This window comes from Triticum aestivum, chromosome 7B (genome assembly GCF_018294505.1).
Source record: "Triticum aestivum cultivar Chinese Spring chromosome 7B, IWGSC CS RefSeq v2.1, whole genome shotgun sequence".
NCBI lineage: Eukaryota > Viridiplantae > Streptophyta > Magnoliopsida > Poales > Poaceae > Triticum > Triticum aestivum.
Genome location: NC_057813.1, coordinates 544,380,545 through 544,406,427, shown reverse-complemented (window position 1 = coordinate 544,406,427; position 25,883 = coordinate 544,380,545). Strand labels below are relative to the sequence as shown.

Genomic DNA, 25,883 nt, shown 5'->3' with positions numbered 1-25,883 from the left:
CGCCAACATCACCAAATCTATCTAACTATGTAAGAACTGTCGCCGAAGAAACAGAGGGAACTAAAAAGGCAAGTTTCACGGGCAAACTAGGTGTAGGTCGGATAGGAAAAGGAGGCATCCGGAATCAATGGCCTCCCGGCTGGCTTGCATCTCCCTGAGCTGCGCTCCAAAGAAGTGAACCAGAGTCATAGTCAAGCACGATGACGTTCAAAGAGATTAGAACACCCGACACCCATCGTTCATTATCTACGTAGCGACCTCACTCGTAGCACTCGTACCACAGGAACATTGGCAAAGCCAGCACAGAGCTGCTAGAATCCACAGCGTTCGGTCAGCCTCTAACGTTTGCAGGGCAGCGAGCCTCATGCGTCCAGCAGGAATTGGTCACTCGGTTCAGCATGAAGGTGCCTCCGACTAAACATGATTGTGTTGCAAGCTCCCCGGGTTTGTAAAAGACGGACATTTTGTTATGTCGCACTCCCTCCGTAACATAGTGTTGTTGGCGGCTAACATACCTTCCTGTTGTACTGTGAATCCCTTTTTCATGTCAAACTCTGTTCAAGTGTTCATGATCCCACAAAGTATTATTTTCTTTATATTCTCTTTTTTACTCAAAAATGAGAGAGGCGAGTGGCCACATGAATATACATATAACGGAAACGAAACTCTTAACTATGCAGCAATCGCTCAAAATAAAATGGACAAACACAAAGCATAGATCCTTGGCGATAACCAATCTGCCATTCCTTTGACAATGGCCAATTGGACATTCCGGCAATATAAATTCCTTCAAATAGCTACGATAGACATAAGTCGTATTTTTGATCATCCGGTCAAGACGGGGGTCAGAAACTAAACGCCCTTTAGTAGGTGTTGATAGAAAATTGATCATCCAATACAAGTACGATACGATGCCTACACGGCAGTGCAACTTTATTTTTCATGTCACCAAGATTGATTCCTACACCAATGGCACAAGCATCTGGTGCCTTCTCTATACCACCCAAATTTAAGAAGATGCTCGCCGTTATTGGAAGATGCTGCTCACTGAGCCGTCACGGTGAACATGCCAGATAGTTTCTGCTACAAGGTTTGCCATGGAGAGCACCGTGAGCTGAGGGAAGCATTTGTCCTCTGGTAGCAGGATGGAGTTTGTAACTATAACTTCCTCAAAGATGCCCCCTGAAAGCCTTTCAATTGCAGGTGGGCTGCAAAGTCAATGGTGTTAGTGGAAAAGGGTGAGAGTATGCTCACTTTTGCGATACAATGGAGAATACTAGACAGCAATAGTCGCAGCTGAAATCAACCCCAGTGTCATGGTAACTTTTGAAATGAAGCTACTGTATGCTACTCCTGTAAATTAATATACGATGTTTTAGATCACTACTTTAGTGATCTAAAATGTCTTATATAAGTTTACAGAGGTACCATATTAATGAACATCGTACATGCATTCAATTATATATTATGGCCAACTTCACTCTCGCATTTTTGTTTCAAGTAAACTTTAGTCAAGCATGCATGCCAACAGAGGCAAGAATCAAGATTGACCTTGAGGTCTCTTCCTGCATCAAAGTACACAGGATGTCAAAATGCCCAGCATATGAATGACATGGATTCAATTATGCCCCGTTTGGCATTCCAGTGGTTGATAACAATTATTTCGTTGTACCCGTTCTGTGTTTTTTTTGGGGGGGGGGGTACTCATGTTGCAAAAAGATGGGACTCCACAAATTAGTAACAAATGTTATGGGGTTTATCTAAATATACTGTATTACCAAAAGAGTAATAGACTTTGACTTTGCAAACTTTATTTTCATGGAACCTTAATAATAATAAGGAAATAAAGAACCCCCAAGAAAAATATACAAACTCACTGAAAAATTTAGATCAAACCTATACCGAACTAGAAAACCCATGGTCAAAGAAAATTAGCTAGGAAACTGATATTTCTGACCACCTTGTTAAGACTCTTCTTGTCTAAAAATATACTAGCTTCCTCGTCTATGTGTGCCGCAAGTAGAATCACATAGTTTCTAGAACTTGTATAACTTAACAGTTACGCTTAGCAGGAATCAAAGAAAAAATGCAAGGATTTCATCAGTCGTGTCTCAATTTGCATAGATCAACAACAAAGCACTATATTATGCGAGTTGTCTGCAATAGGCTAATAACATCAATACTAAATTATATGCGATGAAGTAACTATCAAAATTCAAACCTGAGGACAGCATGTGTGCAACAAGCATAAACAGCCTCTGCTCCCTCCTGTTTTAACAATGCTGCCCCGCTAGTAATTGTCCCTGTGTCAAAGAAAAAAGTGGGGCTAAATGACAAAGAACACACTACAAAGCATGTTAAATTTTAGTCCAACACTAACGAAGAAAATATTGCTAACCTGCTGTGTCAATCATGTCATCAACCATGATAGCAACTTTCCCTTTCACATCACCAATTAAGTGCATGACCTGCAGGTGGTCACAGATAGGAATTTGAAATTATAATCTACTCCCTCCGTCCCATAATATAAGAGTGTTTTTGATACTACACTAGTGTGAAAAACGCTCTTATATTATGGGACGGAGGGAGTACCATTTTCACATGATCACTTCATGAACTATATGTGGTCGCTGCTTAGTCAAGGAATCAAAAAGTGGATGGCTTTGTAGAATGCAATAAAACATCCAGCTAATTAATCATCAGGTGATAAAAAGGTTATATATTATTTCTATTTCTATTAGGACACATGTTTAGCGCTATGTTGTAATAAGAGTAGAACTAGAACTGAACCGTGTGCATGTAACTGTGTTATACAAATAGAACTGATGAAAAAATGGAATAGATACACTCCGAATAAATCGATTCTTACCTCTGACAGATTGTGACCCTGTCTTCTTTTGTCAACAATAGCTAAAGGGGCGTCAGACAATTTCTTGGCAAATGCACGTGCTCTAACAACACCACCCACATCAGGAGAAACAACCACAAGATCCTTAGAAATTGTCTTGCTAGCAAGGTAATCCAGAATCACAGGCTACATAAAAAGAAGATATGTTCACTAACTGTTTATCAACTCAAGTTCAGCTAAGGAGCTTCTTCAAAAGGGAAGACGGTAATATTTATACATTGGAAAGGAAGTGTTCCTTCCTGTTCTTTTAACAGTACCTGTCCATATATATGGTCCACAGGAATATCGAAGTATCCCAATGCTTGTGCAGAATGCATATCACATACTATGACACGATCGCTGCCAGCTTCTGTGAGTAAATTTGCAGCCAATTTGGCAGTAATTGCCTCACGTCCTTGAGCCTGCATTACAAAAGAAATAACTCAGCACAGCAAATTTTCACACATCACACAAAGGGGGCAGGAACATATTTCCCAATTGATGCAACTATAAACTCCTCTCCCTTTAAACATCTGGCTGGTCGGTGCTAAGTACTCCAAACAATGACCAAATTAAGGGATCCAGAAGACAAGTTGGTTCACCAAACAAGTCCTTAGAATAGACGAACCAGTGGCACAAGAAGTAAAATACACTGCACTAATAAAAATCTTTACAAGGAAAACCTCAGTATGTGGATATCACATTAAGTTGCATTGACACGGAAACAAATTGAAAAAGCAATTAGATGTCTTTTTTCTTTGAACTGGTCTGTAATTAGATATTATGAGCTGGGAAGAAGGAAATCCAGTTAAATAAATCTGAAATACTTCACAGCTTGGTTACACCAATACATCACTGACTTCTTTCAAAAGCAATCAGCCAGTTTAATCATTTGGCATACCTTTCTGTCTGCTCTGGCATATCCAAAGTACGGAATGACAACGGTAATAGATCGCGCTGAGGCCCGCCGACATGCATCAATCATGATGAAGAGCTCCATGAGGTTTTCATTGACAGGAGAGCAAGTGGGCTGCACCAAGAAGACATCGCAGCCCCTCACACTCTCTTGCAGTTGTACGTAGATTTCTCCATCAGCAAAGCGCTTGATAAGGATCTTGCCAAGGTCTACGCCCAGATAAGAAGCAATTTCCTATACGAAATACAAAAAAAGTCATGCATTTTAGAAGTATATAGGCCAGAAAGGTCGTATTCGTCAACGCATTGAATGATGGCACATACAGACAATCATAAAATAAAGTGTAAAGATGTGATAGGTTTTGGGTGTATATTCTTCAGTGGCAGCATTGCAACTGCGGCGCCGGCGCAAACCCCTTTCCCTTTCGTCATCTAAAAAGGGCCAGACTCATATGCAATCAAGAAATTATTATTGAATTCAGCAATTATTCCTGTCCACCCAGTACGAATCAGACCCCATACTGCTACAAATCGGATAAAAAGGTGCTTTTTTATTTTCTTTTCGGAGACAGGGGACAGGGAGCGGCGGAACAGGAACCCACCTGCGCGAGCGGGCGGTTGGCGGTGCCGGAGAAGATCTTGAGCCTGGAGTCGCGCGCCTCCTGCGGCAGCGCGGCGAGCCTGGCCTCCTGCGCGGGCGTCTTGGGCGTCCAGGCGGCGGCCCACGGGTCGGCCCCGCCCGTCCGCTTCCAGGCCTCGACCACCCGCAGCTGCTCCGTCGTCCCGAGCACGCACCTCTGCGCGCAACCCAAAAAGATAAGAATCACAACCCCGCAGCCAGGGCCAGGGACGAGCGGGACCGAACGCTCACCGGCGCGCGGAGGCGGGAGGCGCCAGCGCGGGACGCCGACGAGGAAGACAAGGACGCGCCGTGGCGGCGGGAGAGGAGCAGGGAGGAGGGCGACGCCGCCGCGGTAGCCGCCATGGGAGGGTAGGGTTCGGGGAAGAGGAGTGATGGGCGGTCGGGCGGGCGGGCGTTTGTCGGAGTCCGGGCCCTCGGGAGGCGGGGGCGGTGGCGCGGTGGTCCGTGGTCTCTGTCCTGTCCTCGGCTCGAGCCGGGCGATTACGGGTGGGGTTTATATAGAATCTTGCTTCCTCGTAGCCGCCCCTCCATTCGCCGTGATGCCAATGGCGATTGCACGTTGATCCCTTGATGATGGGATAAAGTACGCTTCTTGCTAAAAGTAGTGCGACCCGTCAATTTGGAAGAGAATAAATTGGCGGCCGTAACTTTGGAAAAGTTTTGATGAAGATAAAACTGTTGCGGCAGCGAGTCAAACTGTAAACAGCTGCTGCTTGAGCCAACCGTGTGTAGGGCCGATTTGTGGTTGCTGAAATCTGTTGCGTTGAATCCATTTTAATTTAACATTCTACATACATATAGATAAAATAGATTTGAAAACAAAAAATAAAGTGGTCAGGCAAATGTAAATGAAAGAGAAAAATGCCGGTTGAACAAAGGACTATCATTACAGTGATCTTCAAGTCCAGAAGGCTCCACGTAGCATAGGGGCTGGAAGGCGGTGCCCGTGGACCCCACGCGACCCCAAGTCGTGGCCAGGGGCCCGAGCCAAGGTCATGTGGGCCCTACAGGAACCCTCTTCACCGCCTATCGGTGCTCCTGACTTTGTATTAACCTAAAAACGCCCTTCATATTTAGCGAGGAATTTTTTTGCCGTCGCACGTTTCTGTTCCGCCTCAAATCAATCTGGAGGTCTTTTTCGGCATTCTGCTGGAAAGGGAATTATGCATGATGGCAATCTACATCAACCTTGTTGCCTCATGTTCATGTGTGAGTAGTCTTCTTTGAACAAAGGGTCTATAGCAGTAACTAGATGGCAATATCTCACTTCTTCTTCAGTACAATGATAACATGAGGTGCCCTACATGATTGTGATTCATCCTATGTAATTTTTATGGAGTGTTTGTTGTGGTGTGATGACCCACAAGTGTAGGGGATCTATCGTAGTCCTTTCGATAAGTAAGAGTGTCGAACCCAACAAGGAGTAGAAGGAAATGACAAGCGGTTTTCAGTAAGGTATTCTGTGCAAGCACTGAAATTATCGGTAACAGATAGTTTTGTGATTAGGTAATTTGTAACGGGTAACAAGCAATGAAAGTAAATAAGGTGCAGCAAAATGGCCCAATCCTTTTTGTAGCAAAGGACAAGCCTGGACAAATTCTTATATAGAGAAAAGCGCTTCCGAGGACACATGGGAATTATTGTCAAGCTAGTTTTCATCACGCTCATATGATTCGCGTTCGTTACTTTCATAATTTGATGTGTGGGTGGACCGGTGCTTGGGTACTTCCCTTTCTTGGACAAGCATCTCACTTATGATTAACCCCTATTGCAAGCGTCCGCAACTACAAAGGAAGTATTAAGGTAAATCTAACCATAGCATGAAACATATGGATCCAAATCAGCCCCTTATGAAGCAACTCATAAACTAGGGTTTAAGCTTCTGTCACTCTAGCAACCCATCATCTACTTATTACTTCCCAATGCCTTCCTCTAGGCCCAAACAATGGTGAAGTGTCATGTAGTCGACGTTCACATAACACCACTAGAGGAGAGACAACATACATCTCATCAAAATATCGAACGAATACCAAATTCACATGACTACTTATAGCAAGACTTCTCACATGTCCTTAGAACAAACGTAACTACTCACAAATCATATTCATGTTCATAATCAGAGGGGTATTAATATGCATATACGATCTGAACATATGATCTTCCACCGAATAAACCAACTAGCATCAACTACAAGGAGTAATCAACACTATTAGCACTCACAGGTACCAATCTGAGGTTTTGGGACAAAGAATGGATACAAGAGATGAAGTAGGGTTTGAGAGGAGAGGAGATGGTGCTGGTGAAGATGTTGATGGAGATTGACCCCCTCCCGCTGAGAGGATCGATGGTGATGACGATTTCCCCCTCCCGAAGGGATGTTTCCCCGGCAGAACAGCTCCGCCGAAACCCTAGATTGGTTCCGCCAAGATTCCGCCTCGTGGCGGCGGTGTTTCATCCCGAAAGCTTTCTTATGATTTTTTTCAGGGTGAAAGACTTCATATAGCAGAAGATGGGCACCGGAGGCCTGCCAGGTGACCCACGAGGCAGGGGGGAGCGCCCAGGAGGTAGGGCGCGCCCCCACCCTCGTGGACGGTGGGTGGCCCCCCTCTGGTATTTTCTTTGCTCAGTATTTTTTATTAATTCCAAAAATAACTTCCGTGGAGTTTCAGGACTTTTGGAGTTGTGCAGAATAGGTCTCCAATATTTGCTCCTTTTCCAGTCCAGAATTCTAGCTGCCAGCATTCTCCTTCTTCATATAAACCTTGTAAAATAAGAGAGAATAGGCATACGTGTAATAACAACCCATACTGCAATAAATATCAATATCAAAGCATGATGCAAAATGGACGTATCAACCCCCCCAAGCTTAGACCTCGCTTGTCCTCAAGCGGAAGCCGATAACGAAAAATATGTCCACACGTTTAGAGATAGAGGTGTTGATAAAATAAAATACGGACATGAGGGCATCATGATCATTCTTATAATAGCAACATATATATATATATATATATATATATATATATATATATTGTCATATGATTTCCTATGCTCAAGTAATAATCTATCCACAATGTCAAGTATGAATCAAAAACTTCATTGAGGACTAACAAACTATGCTCTCGGTCATTGAAGCAATTGCAATTTATCATAACATCGGAAATAGTCAATATAAGAGCTTTTCAGCAATTCCACATACTCAACTATCATTTAGTCTTTCACAATTGCTAACACTCATGCAATACTTATGGGTATGGAGTTTTAATCGGACACAGAGAAAGATAGGGGCTTATAATGTTGCCTCCCAACCTTTTACCTCAAGGGTAATGTCAACAATAATAGTTCATGCTAACTTACATCCAGTTGGATATATATTATGATCTTTCCAACACAAGGTGCTTGCCAAAGGATAAAATATAAAAAGGAAAGGTGAAGATCATCATGACTCTTGCATAAAGTATACGATAAAAGTAAAAGATAGGCCCTTCGCAGAGGGAAGTAGAGGTTGTCATGTGCTTTATTGGTTGGATGCACGAAATCTTAATGCAAAAGAACGTCACTTTTATGATCTTAGGGGATTTTTTTATCATTTACCTACTCGAGGACGAGCAGGAATTAAGCTTGGGGATGCTGATACGTCTCCGTCGTATCTATAATTTTTTATTGTTCCATGCCAATAATCTACAACTTTCATATACTTTTGCAACTTTTTATACTATTTTTTAGGACTAACATATTGATCCAGTGCCCAGTGCCAGTTCCTGTTTGTTGCATGTTTTATGTTTTGTAGAAACCCAATATCAAACGGTGTCCAAACGGGATAAAAACGGATGGAGAATTATTTTGGAATATTTATGATTTTTGGCAAGTAAAATCAACGCGAGACGGTGCCCGAGGGGGCCACGAGACAGGGGGCGCGCCCCAGGGAGGCAGGCGCGCCCTGGACTCTCCTAGGCCCCCCGTAAGGTGGTTGACACTCTTCTTTTTCTGCAAGAAAGCTAATTTTATGAGAAAGATCTGGGCGAAAGATTCACCCCAATCGGAGTTACCGATCTCTGGATATAAAAGAAACGGTGAAGGGGCAGAATCAGAGAACGCAGAAACAGAGAGAGACAGAGAGATAGATCCAATCTCGGAGGGGCTCTCGCCCCTCTCACGCCATGGGAGCCAAGGACCAGAGGGGAAACCCTTCTCCCATCTAGGGAGGAGGTCAAGGAAGAAGAAGAAGAAGGGGGCTCTCTCCCCCTTGCTTCCGGTTGCGCCGGAACGCCGCCGGGGGCCATCATCATCACCGTGATCTACACCAACACCTCCGCCATCTTCACCAACATCTCCATCACCTTCCCCCTTCTATATTCAGCGGTCCACTCTCCCGCAACCCTCTGTACCCTCTACTTGAACATGGTGCTTTATGCTTCATATTATTATCCAATGATGTGTTGCCATCCTATGATGTCTGAGTAGATTTTTGTTGTCCTATCGGTGATTGATGAATTGCTATGATTGGTTTGAGTTATATGTTTTATTATTGGTGATGTCCTATAGTGCTCTATGTGTCACGCAAGCGTGAGGGATCCCCGTTGTAGGGTTTGCAATATGTTCATGATTTGCTTATGGTGGGTGGCGTGAGTGACAGAAGCACAGACCCGAGTAAGTAGGTTGTTTGCGTATGGGATAAAGGGGACTTGATACTTTAATGCTATGGTTGGGTTTTACCTTAATGATCTTTAGTAGTTGCGGATGCTTGATAGAGTTCCAATCATAAGTGCATATGATCCAAGAAGAGAAATTATGTTAGCTTATGCCTCTCCCTCAAATAGAATTGCAATAGTGATTACCGGTCTAGTAACATAGTCAATTTCTTAGGGACAATTTCACAACTCCTACCACCACTTTTCCACACTCGCTATATTTACTTTATTGCTTCTTTACCTAAACAGCCCATAGTTTATATTTACGGGTTCTTTATTATCTTGCAAACCTATCCTATCACACCTACAAAGTACTTCTAGTTTCATACTTGTTCTAGGTAAAGCGAACACTAAGCATGCATAGAGTCGTATTAGTGGCAGATAGGACTTGAGAGAATATTTTTTCTGCCTTTAGCTCCTCGTTGGGTTCGACACTCTTACTTACCGAAAGAGGCTACAATTATTCCGTATACTTGCGGGTTATCAAGACCTTTTTCTGGCGCTGTTGCTGGGGAGTCATAGCGTGGGGTGAATATTCTCGTGTGTGCTTGTTTGCTTTATCACTAAGTAATTTTTATTTGATGTTCTTAGTTGTTTTCTATCTTTAGTTATGGGTAGGAAACGCAAAATACCAAAAAAATAGTTGTACCTACTGAACCAATGGTTGAAGAACCATTCAAAATCTATCACACTCCTGAAGCTTTTTACTTGGATCATCTTTGATCCCTTTGTGCTCGTGCTGAAACCCCCACTAGCTTAGTTGAGGGCAAATCTTTAGATGAGCATGCTTGTTATGTGCGACACCGTATATCTGAAAAAGGGAAACTTTTACTGGATCAAATTCATCGTTTGCAATGCTATGCTTGGACTTTATGTGAATTATATGATGTTACTTGTTGTTCTGAAAACCCTAAGAAACACCTTACCTACCAATGTGAGGTTATTGATAATGGAATCGTATCTTCGTATGCTAAGAGTGTTTATAATTACTATGATGTTCAACAAATTGAAGAATTTGTTGCTTTTAAGGGTGCTCATGAAATTGCTTCTTTGATTGAAAAGTATGATGCTACTATCTACAAATCTGAAAATTCTGCCATACTTGAATATTGTTATGATAATTATGCTTCTAATGCCTATGTTAAACTATATATTGAGAAATTCTCCGATGTCCAAGAAGAGACTAATATTTTGCAGGAAGCTGTGGAAGAAGAAATTGATGAAACTGTGAGTTTATTGGATGAAAAAGATGATGAGGAGAGCGAAGAACAAAAGGAGGAAGAGCGGATTAGCTACCCGTGCCCACCTTCTAATGAGAGTAACTCTTCAACTCATACAGTGTTTAATTTCCTTTCGTGCTTACCAAAGGATGATTGCTATGATGATTACTATGATGATTACTATGATGATTGTTATGATCCCGTTGATTCTCTTGAAATATCCCCTTTTGATGATGCTTGCTATGCTTGTGGCCAAGATGCCAATATGAATTATGCTTATGGAGATGAACTTGCTATAGTTCCTTATGTTAAACATGAAATTGTTGCAATTGCACCCACACATGATAGTCCTGTTATCTTTTTGAATTCTCCAAACCACACTATATCGGAGAAGTTTGTGCTTATTAAGGATTTTGTTAATGGGTTGCATTTCACCGTTGCACATGATGTTTTGATAGATATAATATGCATGTGCTTGCTGCTCCTACTTGCAATTATTATGAGAGAGGAACTATATCTCCACCCCTCTATGTTTCCAACACGATATAATTGCAAGAAACTGCTTATACTATGCATTGGCCTTTACTTGGTGTGCATGAATTGTTCTTTTATGACATGCCAATGCATAGGAAGAGAGTTAGACTTCGTTATTGCTTGATATATGTTACTTTGTGCTCACTACTAAATTACAAATCATTGTTAATTAAAATTGGCCTTGATATACCTTGGGATTCGGGTGGATTCATTACTTGAGCACTATATGCCTAGCTTAATGGCTTTAAAGAAAGCGCTGCCAGGGAGACAACCCGGAAGTTTTAGAGAGTCATTTATTTTTTTGAGTGCTTTTATATAGTCTAAAAACAAAAAAATAAAGAGGGGAACCTAAAAACTTTTCAAAAAGAAAAGTGAAAGTGAGAAAGACAAGCATTGTTGAAGTGGGAGCTAGCCTTGAACTTTGTTCATGCGCACGGGAACTTTGTGAATCTTGATTACAGAAACTTTTCATCAAAAATAATTACCACCTTGTATAATTCTATTGTATTATAAAAATAATGTGCCAAGGTTTGCCTTTAGGATGTTTACAATGCTTGTTGGTTTGTACGGTGCAGGACAGAAACTTGGGCTGTAGTGTGCAATTTTACATTTTTGACTGGAATGCCAAACGGTTCTGATTCTTTTTGCACTGTCTTTCTGTACAAATTGTTTATTTTTTCCAAATTTTGTAGAATTTTTGGGGTACTAGAAGTATGGTTAATGTTCAGATTGCTACAGACTGTTCTGTTTTTGACAGATTCTGTTTTTGATGCATAGTTTGCTTGTTTTGATGAAACTATCAATTTATATTAGTGGATTAAGCCATAGAAAAGCTATATTACAGTAGACACAATGAAAAAACAAAATATGAATTGGTTTTATACGGTACTTAGAGTAGTGATTTGCTTTATTATACTAACGGATCTTACCGAGTTTTCTGTTGAAGTTTTGTGTGGATGAAGTGTCTAATCGAGGAGGTCTCGATATGAGGAAAAGGAAGAGAGGCAAGAGCTCAAGCTTGGGGATTCCCGAGGCACCCCAAGTAAATATTCAAGGAGACTCAAGCGTCTAATCTTGGGGATTCCCCGGAAGGCATCCCCTCTTTCTTCAACAAGTATCGGTATGTTTTCGTATTCGTTTCGTTCATGCATTATGTGCAAGTCTTGGAGCGTCTTTTGCATTTAGTTTTCACTTTTCTTTTATGCACCATGCTGGTATGAGATAGTCCTTGGTTGATTTATAGAATTCTCATTGCACTTCATTTAAATCTTTTGAGTATGGCTTTATAGAATGCTTCATGTGCTTCACGTATATCGTTTGAAGTTTGGATTGCCTGTTTCTCTTCACATAGAAAACCGCCATTTGTAGAATGCTCTTTTGCTTCATTTATATTTGTAAGAGCGTGGGCATATCTTTTGTAGAAAGAATTAAACTCTCTTGCATCATTTATATCTGTTTAGAGAGATGACAGGAATTGGTCATTCACATGGTTAGTCATAAAATCCTACATAAACTTGTAGATCGCTGAATATGATATGTTTGATTCCTTGCAATAGTTTTGCGATATAAAGATGGTGATATTAGAGTCATGCTAGTGGGTGGTTGTGGATTGTAGAGACACTTGTGTTGAGGTTTGCAAGTCCCATAGCATGCACGTATGGTAACCGTTGTGTGACAAATTTGAAGCATGGGGTGTTTCTTTGATTGTCTTCCTTATGAGTGGCGGTCGGGGACGAGCGATGGTCTTTTCCTACCAATATCCCCCTAGGGGCATGCGTAGTAGTACTTTGCTTCGAGGGCTAATAAACTTTTGCAATAAGTATATGAGTTCTTTATGACTATTGTGAGTCCATGGATTATACGCACTTTTACCTTTCCATCATTACTAGCCTCTTCGGTACCATGCATTGCCCTTTCTCACCTCGAGAGTTGATGCAAACTTCGCCGGTGCATCCAAACCACGTGATATGATACGCTCTATCACACATAAAACTCCTTATATCTTCCTCAAAACAGCCACCATACCTACCTATCATGGCATTTCCATAGCCATTCCGAGATATATTGCCATGCAACTTCCATCATCATCATATACATGACTTGAGCATTTATTGTCATATTTCTTTGCATGATCGTAAGATAGCTAGCATGATGTTTTCATGGCTTGTCCATTTTTTGATGTCATTGCTACGCTAGATCACTGCACATCCCGGTACACTGCCGGAAGCATTCATATAGAGTCATATCTTTGTTCCAGTATCGAGTTGTAATATTGAGTTGTGAGTAAATAAAAGTGTGATGATCATCATTATAGAGCATTGCCCCATAAAAAAGGATAGGCCAAAGAAGACTAAATAAATAAAAAAGGGGGGCCAAAGAAGCCCGCAAAAGAAAAAAAAGAAAAAAAAAGAAAAAAGAAAAAAGAAAAAAGAGAAAAAAAAGGGGGCAATGTTACTATCCTTTTACCACACTTGTGCTTCAAAGTAGCACCATGTTCTTCATATAGAGAGTCTCTTATGTTGTCACTTTCATATACTAGTGGGAATAACTTGGCTTGTATATTCCAATGATGGGCTTCCTCAAATGCCCTAGGTCTTCACGAGCAAGCAAGTTGGATGCACACCCACTTAGTTTTCAGTTTGAGCTTTCATACACTTATAGCTCTAGTGCATCCGTTGCGTGGCAATCCCTACTCCTCGCATTGACATCAATTGATGGGCATCTCCATAGCCCGTTGATTAGCCGCGTCGATGTGAGACTTTCTCCCTTTTTTGTCTTCTCCACATAAACCCCCACCATCATATTCTATTCCACCTATAGTGCTATATCCATGGCTTGCGCTCATGTATTGCGTGAGGGTTGAAAAGGCTGAAGCACGTTAAAAAGTATGAACCAATTGCTCGGCTTGTCATCGGGGTTGTGCATAATGGGAGCATTTTGTGTGACGAAAATGAAACATGGCCAAACTATATGATTTTGTAGGGATAAGCTTGCTTTGGCCTTGTTGTTTTGAAAAGACATGATTGCTTTATTAATACGCTCGAAGTATTGTTGTTCTTATGTCAAATGATAGAGTATTGCTTTGAATCACTCGTGTCTTAATATTCATGCCATGATTAGATATATGATCAAGATTATGCTAGGTAGCATTCCACATCAAAAATTATTATTTTTATCATTTACCTACTCGAGGACGAGCAGGAATTAAGCTTGGGGATGCTGATACGTCTCCGTCGTATCTATAATTTTTTATTGTTCCATGCCAATAATCTATTACTTTCATATACTTTTGGCAACTTTTTATACTATTTTTTGGAACTAACATATTGATCCAGTGCCTAGTGCCAGTTCCTGTTTGTTGCATGTTTTATGTTTCGCAGAAACCCAATATCAAACGGAGTCCAAACGGGATAAAAACGGACGGAGAATTATTTTGTAATATTTATGATTTTTGGAAAGTAAAATCAACGCGAGACGGTGCCCGAGGGGGCCACGAGACAGGGGGGCGCGCCCTAGGGAGGCAGGCGCACCCTGGACTCTCCTGCCCCCCCCCCGTAAGGCGGTTGTTGGTGTCAAAACCGGCGGATCTCGGGTAGGGGGTCCCGAACTGTGCGTCTAGGCGGATGGTAACAGGAGACGAGGGACACGATGTTTTTACCCAGGTTCGGGCCCTCTTGATGGAGGTAAAACCCTACGTCCTGCTTGATTAATATTGATGATGTGGGTTACAAGAGTAGATCTACCACGAGATCAAGGAGGCTAAACCCTAGAAGCTAGCCTATGGTATGATTGTTGTTCGTCCTATGGACTAAAGCCATCCGGTTTATATAGACACCGGAGAGGGCTAGGGTTACATAGAGTCGGTTACAATGGTAGGAGATCTACATATCCGTATCGCCAAGCTTGCCTTCCACGCCAAGGAAAGTCTCATCCGGACACGGGATGAAGTCTTCAATCTTGTATCTTCATAGTCTTGGAGTCCGGCCGATGATGGTAGTTCGGCTATCCGGACACCCCCTAGTCCGGGACTCCCTCAGTAGCCCCTGAACCAGGCTTCAACGACGACGAGTCCGGCGCGCATATTGTCTTCGGCATTGCAAGATGGGTTCCTCCTCCGAATAATTTATAGAAGATTGTGAACGCCAGGATAGTGTCCGGCTCTGCAAAAATAAATTCCACATACCACCGTAGAGAGAATAATATTACACAAGATCAATCTGCTGACGTATTCTGTGGCGTAACGTCACACCACTTCCAAGCCTTTACTCGAATTGTTTTTATTGTTCCACCTCAGCGCGTTTAGCGAGGCGGTTTCCTTGGCACGTCTTGTCAAAGCAGAGATCGTGTTCCCCTTATTCCAGGATTCCCATCAATACAGACGTGGGTAACCCAACCGCGCCATTGATTGTGACGCTTGGGAGATAAGCGAGTTTTACCAGGCCGGTGGGGACGTGTGTTTCTGTCCGCCCATATAAGGGGATAAAGATCCTAACCTCTTTACCTGCGCCTTCTTCCTCCTTGGCTTATCCATCTCTACGAACTCGAGCTCTAGCGCCCAAGCCCGCACATCTCACCTCAACCTTCTCCAAATATGTCCGGAGCGGGAGGCAAGTGGATGGCCTCCTCCGTCATGGAGGGGCATATCCAGAAGTTGCGCAGCGCCGGATACTTGTCCAGTGACATCGCGCATCGGCTCCCCGACGAGGGAGAGCTCATCCCCACCCCCAGGCCCCATGAGAGGGTAGTATTCCTTCCCCATTTCCTCCGCGGACCGGGCTTCCCACTTCATCCCTTCGTCCGAGGGCTCATGTTCTACTACGGCCTAGATTTCCATGATCTGGCCCCAAATTTTATTCTCAACATCTCGGCGTTTATCGTGGTGTGCGAGGCCTTCCTCTGCATCCAGCCCCACTTCGGCTTGTGGCTCAAGACCTTCAGTGTCAAGCCGAAGGTTGTGAAGGGCAGCCAAGCGGAGTGCGGAGGCGCCATGGTGGGCAGGATGTCCCACGTTACGTGGCTGGAGGGCACCTTTGTGGAAACCATCAAGGGGTGGCAATCGGGGTGGTTCTACATCACCGAGCCGCGTGATCCCGAATGGGCAGCGGCCCCCGAATTCAGATCCGGCATCCCCACACGGCTCACCTCCTGGAAAGAGAGCGGCCAGATTTGGGCAATTTGGAGGAGCTGACCGGACTCCAAGCCTGCGTCCAAAAGCTAGTGGACAATAAGCTCAAGCTTGTCAACGTAGTCCAGGTCATGCTCATCCGCCAGATTCTCCCGTGCCAACGACGGGGCTTCAATATGTGGGAGTTCGATCCAGCGCAGCACCAGACTTTGAATGGGCTCTTCGACACTACGTACGAAGAGGTCTGGAAGGTGATGTTCAAGGGCGCCGAGGCTCCCGCATCCGCTACCGAAGATCGCGGATTCAGCTCGCAGCGTCCAGCTGACGAGGTAAGTGATATTGTCCTTTACGGGACGCTTGTTATTCATAGTTTGACTCTATGCGGGATCTAAACTCCCTTTCCTTTGACAGGACTGGCTGAAGAAGGCCGCACAGGCTATCTGTCCCGCCCCATTGCCAGAGGATCCAGCTGACGCCCGCCTAACGGGGCTGCTGGCTCCGGCACCCCACGTGGTGCCGGAGAAGAAGGCCAAGAAGAAGGCCACGGGGACTCGGAAGAGTTCCCGTTTTCAGGTGCTATCGGACGATGAATTCGAGGCCGACTCCTCCCACCAAGGCGAGGAGGAGAAGAAGAAAGCCTCTCCCCCAGCGGGGGGAGGGAAGAAAAGGAAGGCCTCCCCAACAAGGGAGGCCGAAGGGTCCAAGAGGGGAAAAACTCTTCCCCCGGACTGTTCTGCCAACGCTAGTGACAACGACGAGGATTGGCCTCCAAGGGCCAAGCCTCTGGCGAGATCGTAAGTATTCGGACTCCCGAATAACTTCAAGGTTTTCGTTTTTCGCCACATTATGTCTTTCTAATGCCGCATACAACCCTGCAGTCCGCCTAAGGATGATCTCCCCACTTCGTCGAGCGGGTCCTTAGGGGCGTCGGATATGGATTCTCTTCCGACTGCCTCCACCCCCCGTGATGCGGACGATGCCGAGGTGGGATCCCAGGAAGGGACCCACCAGGAGGAGAGGGCCCCGGAGGTGTCGCAGGACAACCTCCCGGACTTTGCACCGAACTCAGCCCCGGAACCCATAGTGGCTCCGGAGTCCGGCGGGCGACCCCTTCGTAAGAAGGGCAAGACTGCGACGCCGGCTGCCTCCGTCCAACTGGAGGTGCCGGATAATTTGCTGGAGGCGCTCAACGGCACCTCCATCAAAGAGGAACACTGCACTGTTATGAGTGCGGTGATTCAGAAGGTTCAGCTCGCCAAGAGCGGGCTGACCGAAGCCTGTAGCAGCCTTCTAACAGGCTTTGAGGTAAGAATTTCAGTAGATGTAAAATGGTACCGCATAGATAGTAGCCCCTGATGCTCGGTTAGGTGTTCGGAAAGAAAAGCCGGACCGAGGATCTTTAGAAAGATAAACGCAAGATTCATGAAAATATGTCAATATGGGATTGCAAGCTGTGCTGCTGACCTCTGCCGCACTGACTGCGGAGGTCAATACTTTGAAGGAAAACCTCGAGCGGTTCGAGAACGAGCTCGGCCATGCCAAGAAGCAGCTCGAGGAAAAATAAGGTGAGTAATACCTTATGAAAATTGTACCTTAGAGAAAAGGATTTGGTTGCAAGAAAAATGACAAGGATAACTGGGGTATTGCAGGGGCCAGTAACAAGGTGTCGACCCTGAAGGAGGCGATGGCCGCGGCCAAATGCAATGCGGCTGTGGAGCGCACCGAGCAAGAGAAACAGGAGGCGCGGGTGGCGGAGGTACAGCAAGAGCTCCAGGATCTCGTGAAGAAACATGAGAGCCTGGAGCGTGACTCGAAGACTCGAGAGTCTGAGCTTGCAACGGCTCTTGAGAGTGCCAAAGACGCTAAGGCCGAAGCCTACAAGGCCCTCCAGGAGATAGAGGCGGTGAAGAAAATAGCAGCGGGTAAGGCATTTTTCATGCAAAGTAAGCATGTGAGTGTTAATTACCTGTCGCTTACCCGAATTCGGAGCTCTCTAGGAGCGTTCGCAGATCTTCCCCGCAGCGTGTCCGATGCTGCCGCGTTCTACAGGGCCGAGGAGGGGAGCTCAACGGAGAAGGTCTTCTGGTCTCAGTATGCTGAGGCCGGACATCCGGTGCCCCTTAGCGACCAGCTGAAGCAGCTGGTCGAGCTCCACAAGGCGGCCGAACAGGCCATGAAGGGCCTCATAGTTCGGCTGTGGCCTAAGGAGGCTATGCCTGGGAGCTACTTCGGCCTGGTGCGGCAGCTGGTGGATGCGTGCCCGTGGGTTGAAGTTATCAAGCACTCCGCCTGTATCGAGGGTGCGCGTCAGGCCCTTGCCCGCGCAAAGGTGCACTGGGGCAAGATGGATGCCCAGAAGCTTGTGACGGACCCCCCACCAGAGGGCAAGGAGCATCGCACGCCCGAGATGTATTATAGGAGTGTGCTGAAGGGCGCCCGCATTATTGCGGGTGAGTGCTCCAAAGAAGAAGTTTTTGAGTAGACTTGCGTTTTGTTATCCTGTGCGCTGAAAACTAAGTTCATATGCGTGAAGCAACACTTGCTAATTTAAAATATTACCTTCTGTGCGGCTGTTTATCAAATCTGAGAGATGGCAAGTCGTCGGCTTCAGCCCCCATGCCACGAGTGCTGGGGTGTTCGGGATAAATCTGGGCACTCTTGTTCCCATATTTGGGTCCATCGAGGGAGGCGCTCAACACAACGAACAAGGCAACCGGACTTATAATGCTTGAACACTCTCACTTAGCCATAGAATTCTATAATTTTAAATTTCGGTGAAGCCCCTAGTTTTCGGAAGGCCGAATTTGGGGCGCTATCCACGCCTTGGCCGGACAGAATCCGACTCCTCGCTCGAAGCGGCATAAGTCTTTAGGGACTCGCAAAGAACCTCTCGAACAGCGACCAGCTCTCGCCTCATCATGACAGTCAGTTTTAGCTTTCTCCACTGAGGCGTTAACCCAGCTCAACTGGGGTGCAATCGCAGTGGTTCTCCCAGTGCTACCTTAGCCGATAAAACGGAACGTAAGGTACCAAAACATGGGAGCCGGGCAAACCCAACTATTGACCCAAGAACATGATTCGGAGCCGATGCATATAATGCTATAAGTTCGGGGTGCCGCACTTGTGAAAGTGTTCGGACTTATCACACCATAACGCGGGAAACATAAGCCCCTGGTGTATTTAGCCGTACCAAAACGTACGGATGCAATATGTCATAGATGAACATATGTGTAAGAAAGAAATGCAATTGGGAGCAAAAATGTGCTGCATTGCTTTATTCAATGAAAACTGCTGTAAGTGCAGGACGATACAAGTGGTGCAGTAAGCAAGGGATGGGACTGTTTAACACGTCCCCCTCCAGGGGTAGGCTACGGAATAATGCATAAAACATATTTAATGCTCATGATGGAGACCACCTGGATTTTCGTTGTAGCCTTTCTCCTTCCCTGGCTGTTGCATCGTGGGTTCAGCATGTCTGCTGCCGGACAGGGCCTCTGATGAATGGAGTCCTGTAGGTAAAAAATAAAAGGAAAAGAAAAAGAAATGACACACTTAAGAGCCCCTGGTGCGGTTGAGCCGTAGTCTGGGCTTATCGTGGTCGAGCCCCTTGCCCCTATGTCCATGGTATCTTCAGAGCGTAATGGAGTATGCGAAGGGTCTGTCTTAATGTTTTACAGGGGCTGGGGTTGGGGCCGCACTGCTACGCGTGGTCGGAACGTGCCAGGTGGTCGTGTTGTAGGTTACTCCGGGCACGCTTAGCTGTGTCCGGCCGCTTGGCAGCCGGACTCGAGAATTGCCTTAAAAGGCTGCTTTGTACTTCTTCCGCGAGAGCCGCTGTATGTTCCTCCGTTCGGAGGGAGCGTTCAGTGTTTCCGTTGACCGTGATGACTCCTCTAGGGCCTGGCATCTTGAGCTTGAGGTATGCGTAGTGCGGCACCACGTTGAACTTTGCGAACGCGATACGTCCGAGCAAGGCATGATAGCCGCTGCGGAACGGGACTATGTCGAAGATTAACTCCTCGCTTCGGAAGTTATCCGGGGATCCGAAGACCACTTCCAGTGTAACTGAGCCTGTATAATTGGCTTCTACACCTGGTATGACGCCTTTAAAGGTCGTCTTGGTAGGTTTCATCGTTGAGGGGTCTATGCCCATTTTGCGCACCGTGTCCTGATAAAGCAGGTTTAGGTTGCTACCGCCGTCCATCAGGACTCTGGTGAGATGAAATCCATCGACGATTGGGTCTAGAACCAATGCGACGAACCCACCATGGCGAATGCTGGTGGGGTGGTCCCTTCGGTCAAAGGTGATCGGGCAAGAGGACCATGGATTGAACTTCGGGGCAACTGGCTCCATCACGTATACATCCCTGAGTGCATGCTTCCGCTCCCTTTTGGGTATGTGTGTGGCATATATCATGTTCACCGTCCGCACCTGTGGGGGGAAACCCTTCTGTCCTATATTGTTCGGCGGTCGGGTCTCTTCCTTGTCATCGCTATGTAGCCCCTTGTCGCTGTTTTCGGCAATTAACTTGCCTGCCTGCTTGAACACCCAACAGTCCCTATTGGTGTGGTTAGCTGGCTTTTCAGGGGTGCCATGTATCTGGCATAAGCGGTCGAGAATTCGGTCCAAATTGAACGGACCCTGAGTTGTTCTTTTGAATGGCTTTTTCTGTTGACCGGGTTTAGAGCCTCTGAATCCGGCATTGACTGCCGTATCCTCACTGTTATCACCGTTAATGCGGCATTTGTTTTTGTTGCGACGCGACCTGCCACTACGGTCCTTGATATCCGGACTGCCAGAATTTTTGTTGAGGTTGTTGCTGCGTGCTAGCCAGCTGTCCTCACCCGCACAGAAGCGGGTCATGAGTGATGTAAGGGCTGCCATGGATTTTGGCTTTTCCTGTCCCAAGTGCCGGGCAAGCCACTCGTCGCGGATGTTATGCTTGAAGGCCGCGAGGGCCTCGGCATCCGGACAGTCGACGATTTGGTTTTTCTTGGTTAAGAACCGTGTCCAGAATTGTCTGGCCGATTTGTCTGGCTGCTGAATTATGTGGCTTAGGTCATCTGCATCTGGTGGTCGCACGTACGTGCCTTGGAAGTTATCGAGGAATGCGGCTTCCAGGTCCTCCCAACTCCCGATTGACTCTGCTGGCAAGCTATTAAGCCAGTAACGGGCTGGTCCTTTAAGTTTGCGTGGGAGATATTTGATGGCGTGGAGATCGTCTCCGCGGGCCATGTGGATGTGGAGGAGATAGTCCTCGATCCAGACCGCGGGGTCTGTTGTGCCATCATAAGATTCAATATTGACGGGTTTAAACCCTTCTGGGATTTGATGATCCATTACCTCATCTGTGAAGCACAGTGGGTGTGCGGCGCCTCTGTACTGGGCGATATTGCAACGGAGCTCAAAAGAGCTTTGTCTGTTGTGTTCGGCCCGGCTGGACTTATTGTGTCCGGGGTGACGGTGATCGTCACATATCGTGGGGCGCCCACGTGATCCATAGATCGATCTTGATTGTCTTGCCTTATCCTCCAATATGTCTCGCAGGTCCGGAGTGTTCCCCTGTGGCCTTGTGCTTTTCGAGCGATGCCGGGGTACGGGTCTAGTGAAGGGCCTTGAGGCCTCTCTGTCGCGACCACGGGGTGGTCGATCAGCCGTATTGTCTCCTGGTGAAGCGGGATCATATGCCTCCACCTCTAATCGGGGGAGCAGCTTACGTTTGGGGTAGCTTTTGGAGGGGCGTTCGAGTTCATGCTCTTCGGCCGCGAGGACTTCGGTCCATCTGTCGGCTAGAAGATCTTGATCAGCTCTAAGCTGCTGCTGCTTTTTCTTGAGGCTGTTTGCCGTGGCCATAAGCCTGTGTTTGAAACGCTCCTGTTCGATGGGATCCTTAGGCACGATGAATTCGTCGTCGTCGAGGCTTGCCTCATCTCCGGAGGGAGGCATATAGTCCTCTACCTCTTCTTCGACCGCTCTCTCATGAGGGCTGGCGTCCCCCTCCTCCTGTGCTGGATCTTGCTGGAGTGGGTTGTCTTCAGCGCTATCCGGTGTATTATTGTCTCCGGTGCCCGAATCCTCATTCTTGCTATGGAGGGATTTAGAGCGGCGCCGCTGACGCCGGCGCTTGGGCTGTTTCTTGGAGGGGTCATCCTCCGCTATTCCTTCGCCGTTCCCATCCTTTGGGATATCCACCATGTATATGTCGTATGAAGAGGTGGCTTTCCAGTGCCCGGTGGGCGCTGGTTCTTGGTCGTCTCCGGCATCATCGTCCATACCGTCGATGTCCTCAGAGTCATAATCTAGCATGTCGGTTAGATCGTCGACAGTGTCTACCAAGTGGGTGGTGGGTGGGCTCTGAATTTCTTCGTCGTCCTCATCCCAACCGTCCTGGCCGCAGTCCGTCCAGGCCTCTCCTGATAACGAGAGGTACTTTAGCGAACTCAATATGTCGCCAAAAGGTGAGCGTTGAAAGATGTCCGCTGCGGTGAACTACATGATCGGCGCCCCGTCGGATTCGATCGGGGCGGGCGCGGGAGGTTCGGAGTCCGGCGAGGAGTCCGGCACCTTGGAGTCACGAGCTTTATGAGGGACGGAGTCAGTGTTCGGCTCTATCGCCGTAGAGGTTGCAGCCCCCGGGGCGGTGTCTAGGCATCCATCCTCGATCTGCGGAGCTGGCTCCGAATTGAAGATTGGAGTGGTTTAGAGTGCGGCCTCCAGGGTACTGTCCGGCGGCAGAGCTAAATCATGCCCGACATGACAGTGCGACACGCTCGGCTGTGGCTCGAATCCGTCGAAGATCAAGTCCCCGCGGATGTCAGCCGTGAAGTCCAAACTTCCAAATCTGACCTGACGGCCTGGGGCGTAACTTTCGATCTGCTCTAGATGGCCAAGCGAATTGGCCCGCAGTGCAAAGCCGCCGAATATGAAGATCTGTTCGGGGAGGAAGGTCTCACATTGGACGGTGTCGTGGATGATGATCGAAGAAGCCATCGAGCCTATCGGTGATGACACAGAGGAACTCTCAATGAAAGCACCAATGTCGGTGTCAAAACCGGCGGATCTCGGGTAGGGGGTCCCGAACTGTGCGTCTAGGCGGATGGTAACAGGAGACGAGGGACACGATGTTTTTACCCAGGTTCAGGCCCTCTTGATGGAGGTAAAACCCTACGTCCTGCTTGATTAATATTGATGATGTGGGTTACAAGAGTAGATCTACCACGAGATCAAGGAGGCTAAACCCTAGAAGCTAGCCTATGGTATGATTGTTGTTCGTCCTATGGACTAAAGCCATCCGGTTTATATAGACACCGGAGAGGGCTAGAGTTACACAGAGTCAGTTACAATGGTAGGAGATCTACATATCCGTATCGCCAAGCTTGCCTTCCACACCAAGGAAAGTCCCATCCGGACACGGGACGAAGTCTTCAATCTTGTATCTTCATAGTCTTGGAGTCCGGCCGATGATGGTAGTTCGGCTGTCCGGACACCCCCTAGTCCGGGACTCCCTCAGTGGTTGACACTCTTCTTTTGCCGCAAGAAATCTAATTTTATGAGAAAGATCTGGGCGAAAGATTCACCCCAATCGGAGTTACGGATCTCCGGATATAAAAGAAACGGTGAAGGGGCAGAATCAGAGAACGCAGAAACAGAGAGAGACAGAGAGATAGATCCAATCTCGGAGGGGATCTCGCCCCTCCCACGCCATGGGAGCCAAGGACCATAGGGGAAACCCTTCTCCCATCTAGGGAGGACGTCAAGGAAGAAGAAGAAGAAGAAGGGGGGCTCTCTCCCCCTTGCTTCCGGTTGCGCCGGAACGCCACCGGAGGCCATCATCATCACCGCGATCTACACCAACACCTCCGCCATCTTCACCAACATCTCCATCACCTTCCCCCTTCTATATTCAGCGGTCCATTCTCCCGCAAACCTCTGTACCCTCTACTTGAGCATGGTGCTTTATGCTTCATATTATTATCAATGATGTGTTGCCATCCTATGATGTCTGAGTAGATTTTCGTTGTCCTATCAGTGATTGATGATTTGCTATGATTGGTTTGAGTTGCATGTTTTATTATTGGTGCTGTCCTATAGTGCTCTCTGTGCCGCGCAAGCGTGAGGGATCCCCATTGTAGGATTTGTAATATGTTCATGATTTGCTTATGGTGGGTGGCGTGAGTGACAGAAGCACAGACCCGAGTAAGTACGTTGTTTGCGTATGGGTTAAAGGGGACTTGATACTTTAATGCTATGGTTGGGTTTTACCTTAATGATCTTTAGTAGTTGCGGATGCTTGCTAGAGTTCCAATCATAAGTGCATATGATCCAAGAAGAGAAAGTATGTTAGCTTATGCCTCTCCCTCAAATAGAATTGCAATAGTGATTACCGGTCTAGTAACGTAGTCAATTGCTTAGGGACAATTTTACAACTCCTACCACCACTTTTCCACACTCGCTATATTTACTTTATTGTTTCTTTATCTAAATAGCCCCTATTTTATATTTACGGGTTCTTTATTATCTTGCAAACCTATCCTATCACACCTAAAAAGTACTTCTAGTTTCATACTTGTTCTAGGTAAAGCGAACACTAAGCGTGCATAGAGTCGTATCAGTGGCAGATAGGACTTGAGAGAATATTTGTTATACCTTTAGCTCCTCATTGGGTTCGACACTCTTACTTATCAAAAGAGGCTACAATTATTCTGTATACTTGCGGGTTATCATTATGATCAACACTACTAGTTGGAACAGCTTCTACCCATTTAATAACGTAATCAACAACAACTAAAATATGTGTATACCCATTAGAGGAAGGAAACAGTCCCATATAATCAAAGCCCCAAACATCAAATGGTTCAATAACAAGAGAATAATTCATAGGCATTTCTTGACGTCTACTAATATTAGCAATTCTTTGACATTCAATGCAAGACAAGACATACTTACGAGCATCTTTGAAGAGAGTAGGCTAATAAAAACCGGATTGCAATACCTTATGCACAGTTCTATCTCCAGCGTGGTGTCCTCCATAAGCCTCAGAGTGACACTTGTGTAGGATCTGTTCCTATTCATGTTCAGGTACACAACATCTAATAACACCATCTACTCCTTCTTTATAAAGGTGTGGGTCATCCTAGAAGTAATGTCTTAAATCATAGAAAAACTTTTTCTTTTGCTGGTATGTGAAACTAGGTGGTATAAATTTAGCAACAATGTAATTAGCATAATCAGCATACCATGGAGCAGCACGAGAAGCATTTATGACAACTAATTGTTCATCAGGGAAGGTATCATCAATAGGTAGTGGGTCATCAAGAACATTCTCTAACCTAGGCAAGTTGTCTGCAACGGGGTTCACTACAAAAAAAGACAGATCCGTGACATTTTGGGCCGAACGATTTTTTTCCTATCATACTTATGACACTTCTATGACGATAATTGTGACAAAACCCGGTATCATCATAGATGTGGTGGGCTCCTACTTCTATGACAAAAAATCATGACAGAAAATGGGCTTTTCATCCTGGGCGGGCCGGAGACGCAGCTGCATGACATTCTTTGGGCCGTCCATGATGGAAAAAACCATGGTAGAAGCGAGGGCGAGGAAAATTTCGGTGAGTTCCCGGTTACGGTGGGTGGTCGGGGGCCGAGCGATGCGCGTTTCTCTTGTACACGTACGCGCGTGTGTGTGAGGCGTTGGCTCTAACTGAACCCGAGCGAGGCGTTGGGCTCTAACTGAAACCGAGCGATTGCACTGCAGGCTACGCGTTACTGAATCCGAACGATTGATCGATGGCTGTTAACTGAACCCGATCGAGCGATTCCTTTGCTACTGCTGCTAAATGAAGCTGATCGATGCTGCCTCTGGAT

The 25,883-nt window shown here is 46.0% G+C and overlaps 1 protein-coding gene across 1 annotated transcript; it reads right to left on the bottom strand.

The window, feature by feature from the left end:
* Nucleotides 1-717: 717 nt before the first annotated feature.
* On the bottom strand, nucleotides 718-4,922 carry LOC123159009 (ribose-phosphate pyrophosphokinase 2, chloroplastic). The gene is made up of 8 exons (XM_044576814.1): nucleotides 4,674-4,922; nucleotides 4,405-4,599; nucleotides 3,789-4,037; nucleotides 3,166-3,309; nucleotides 2,870-3,034; nucleotides 2,399-2,468; nucleotides 2,222-2,303; nucleotides 718-1,208 (listed from the first exon to the last, which is right to left on the bottom strand). Exons 1-8 carry the CDS (start codon nucleotides 4,785-4,787, stop codon nucleotides 1,028-1,030), a joined length of 1,200 nt encoding a protein of 399 aa, XP_044432749.1. The 5' UTR covers nucleotides 4,788-4,922; the 3' UTR covers nucleotides 718-1,027.
* Nucleotides 4,923-25,883: the final 20,961 nt, after the last annotated feature.

Coding starts and splice junctions, on each gene's coding strand:
- LOC123159009 (XM_044576814.1), bottom strand. CDS start 4,787: ATGGCGGCTACCGCGGCGGCGTCGCCCTCCTCCCTGCTCCTCTCCCGC. Junction 3,035..3,165: donor TGGACCATATATATGGACAG/GTACTGTTAAAA, acceptor CTTTTTATGTAG/CCTGTGATTCTGGATTACCT. Junction 1,209..2,221: donor TGCACACATGCTGTCCTCAG/GTTTGAATTTTG, acceptor TTGACTTTGCAG/CCCACCTGCAATTGAAAGGC.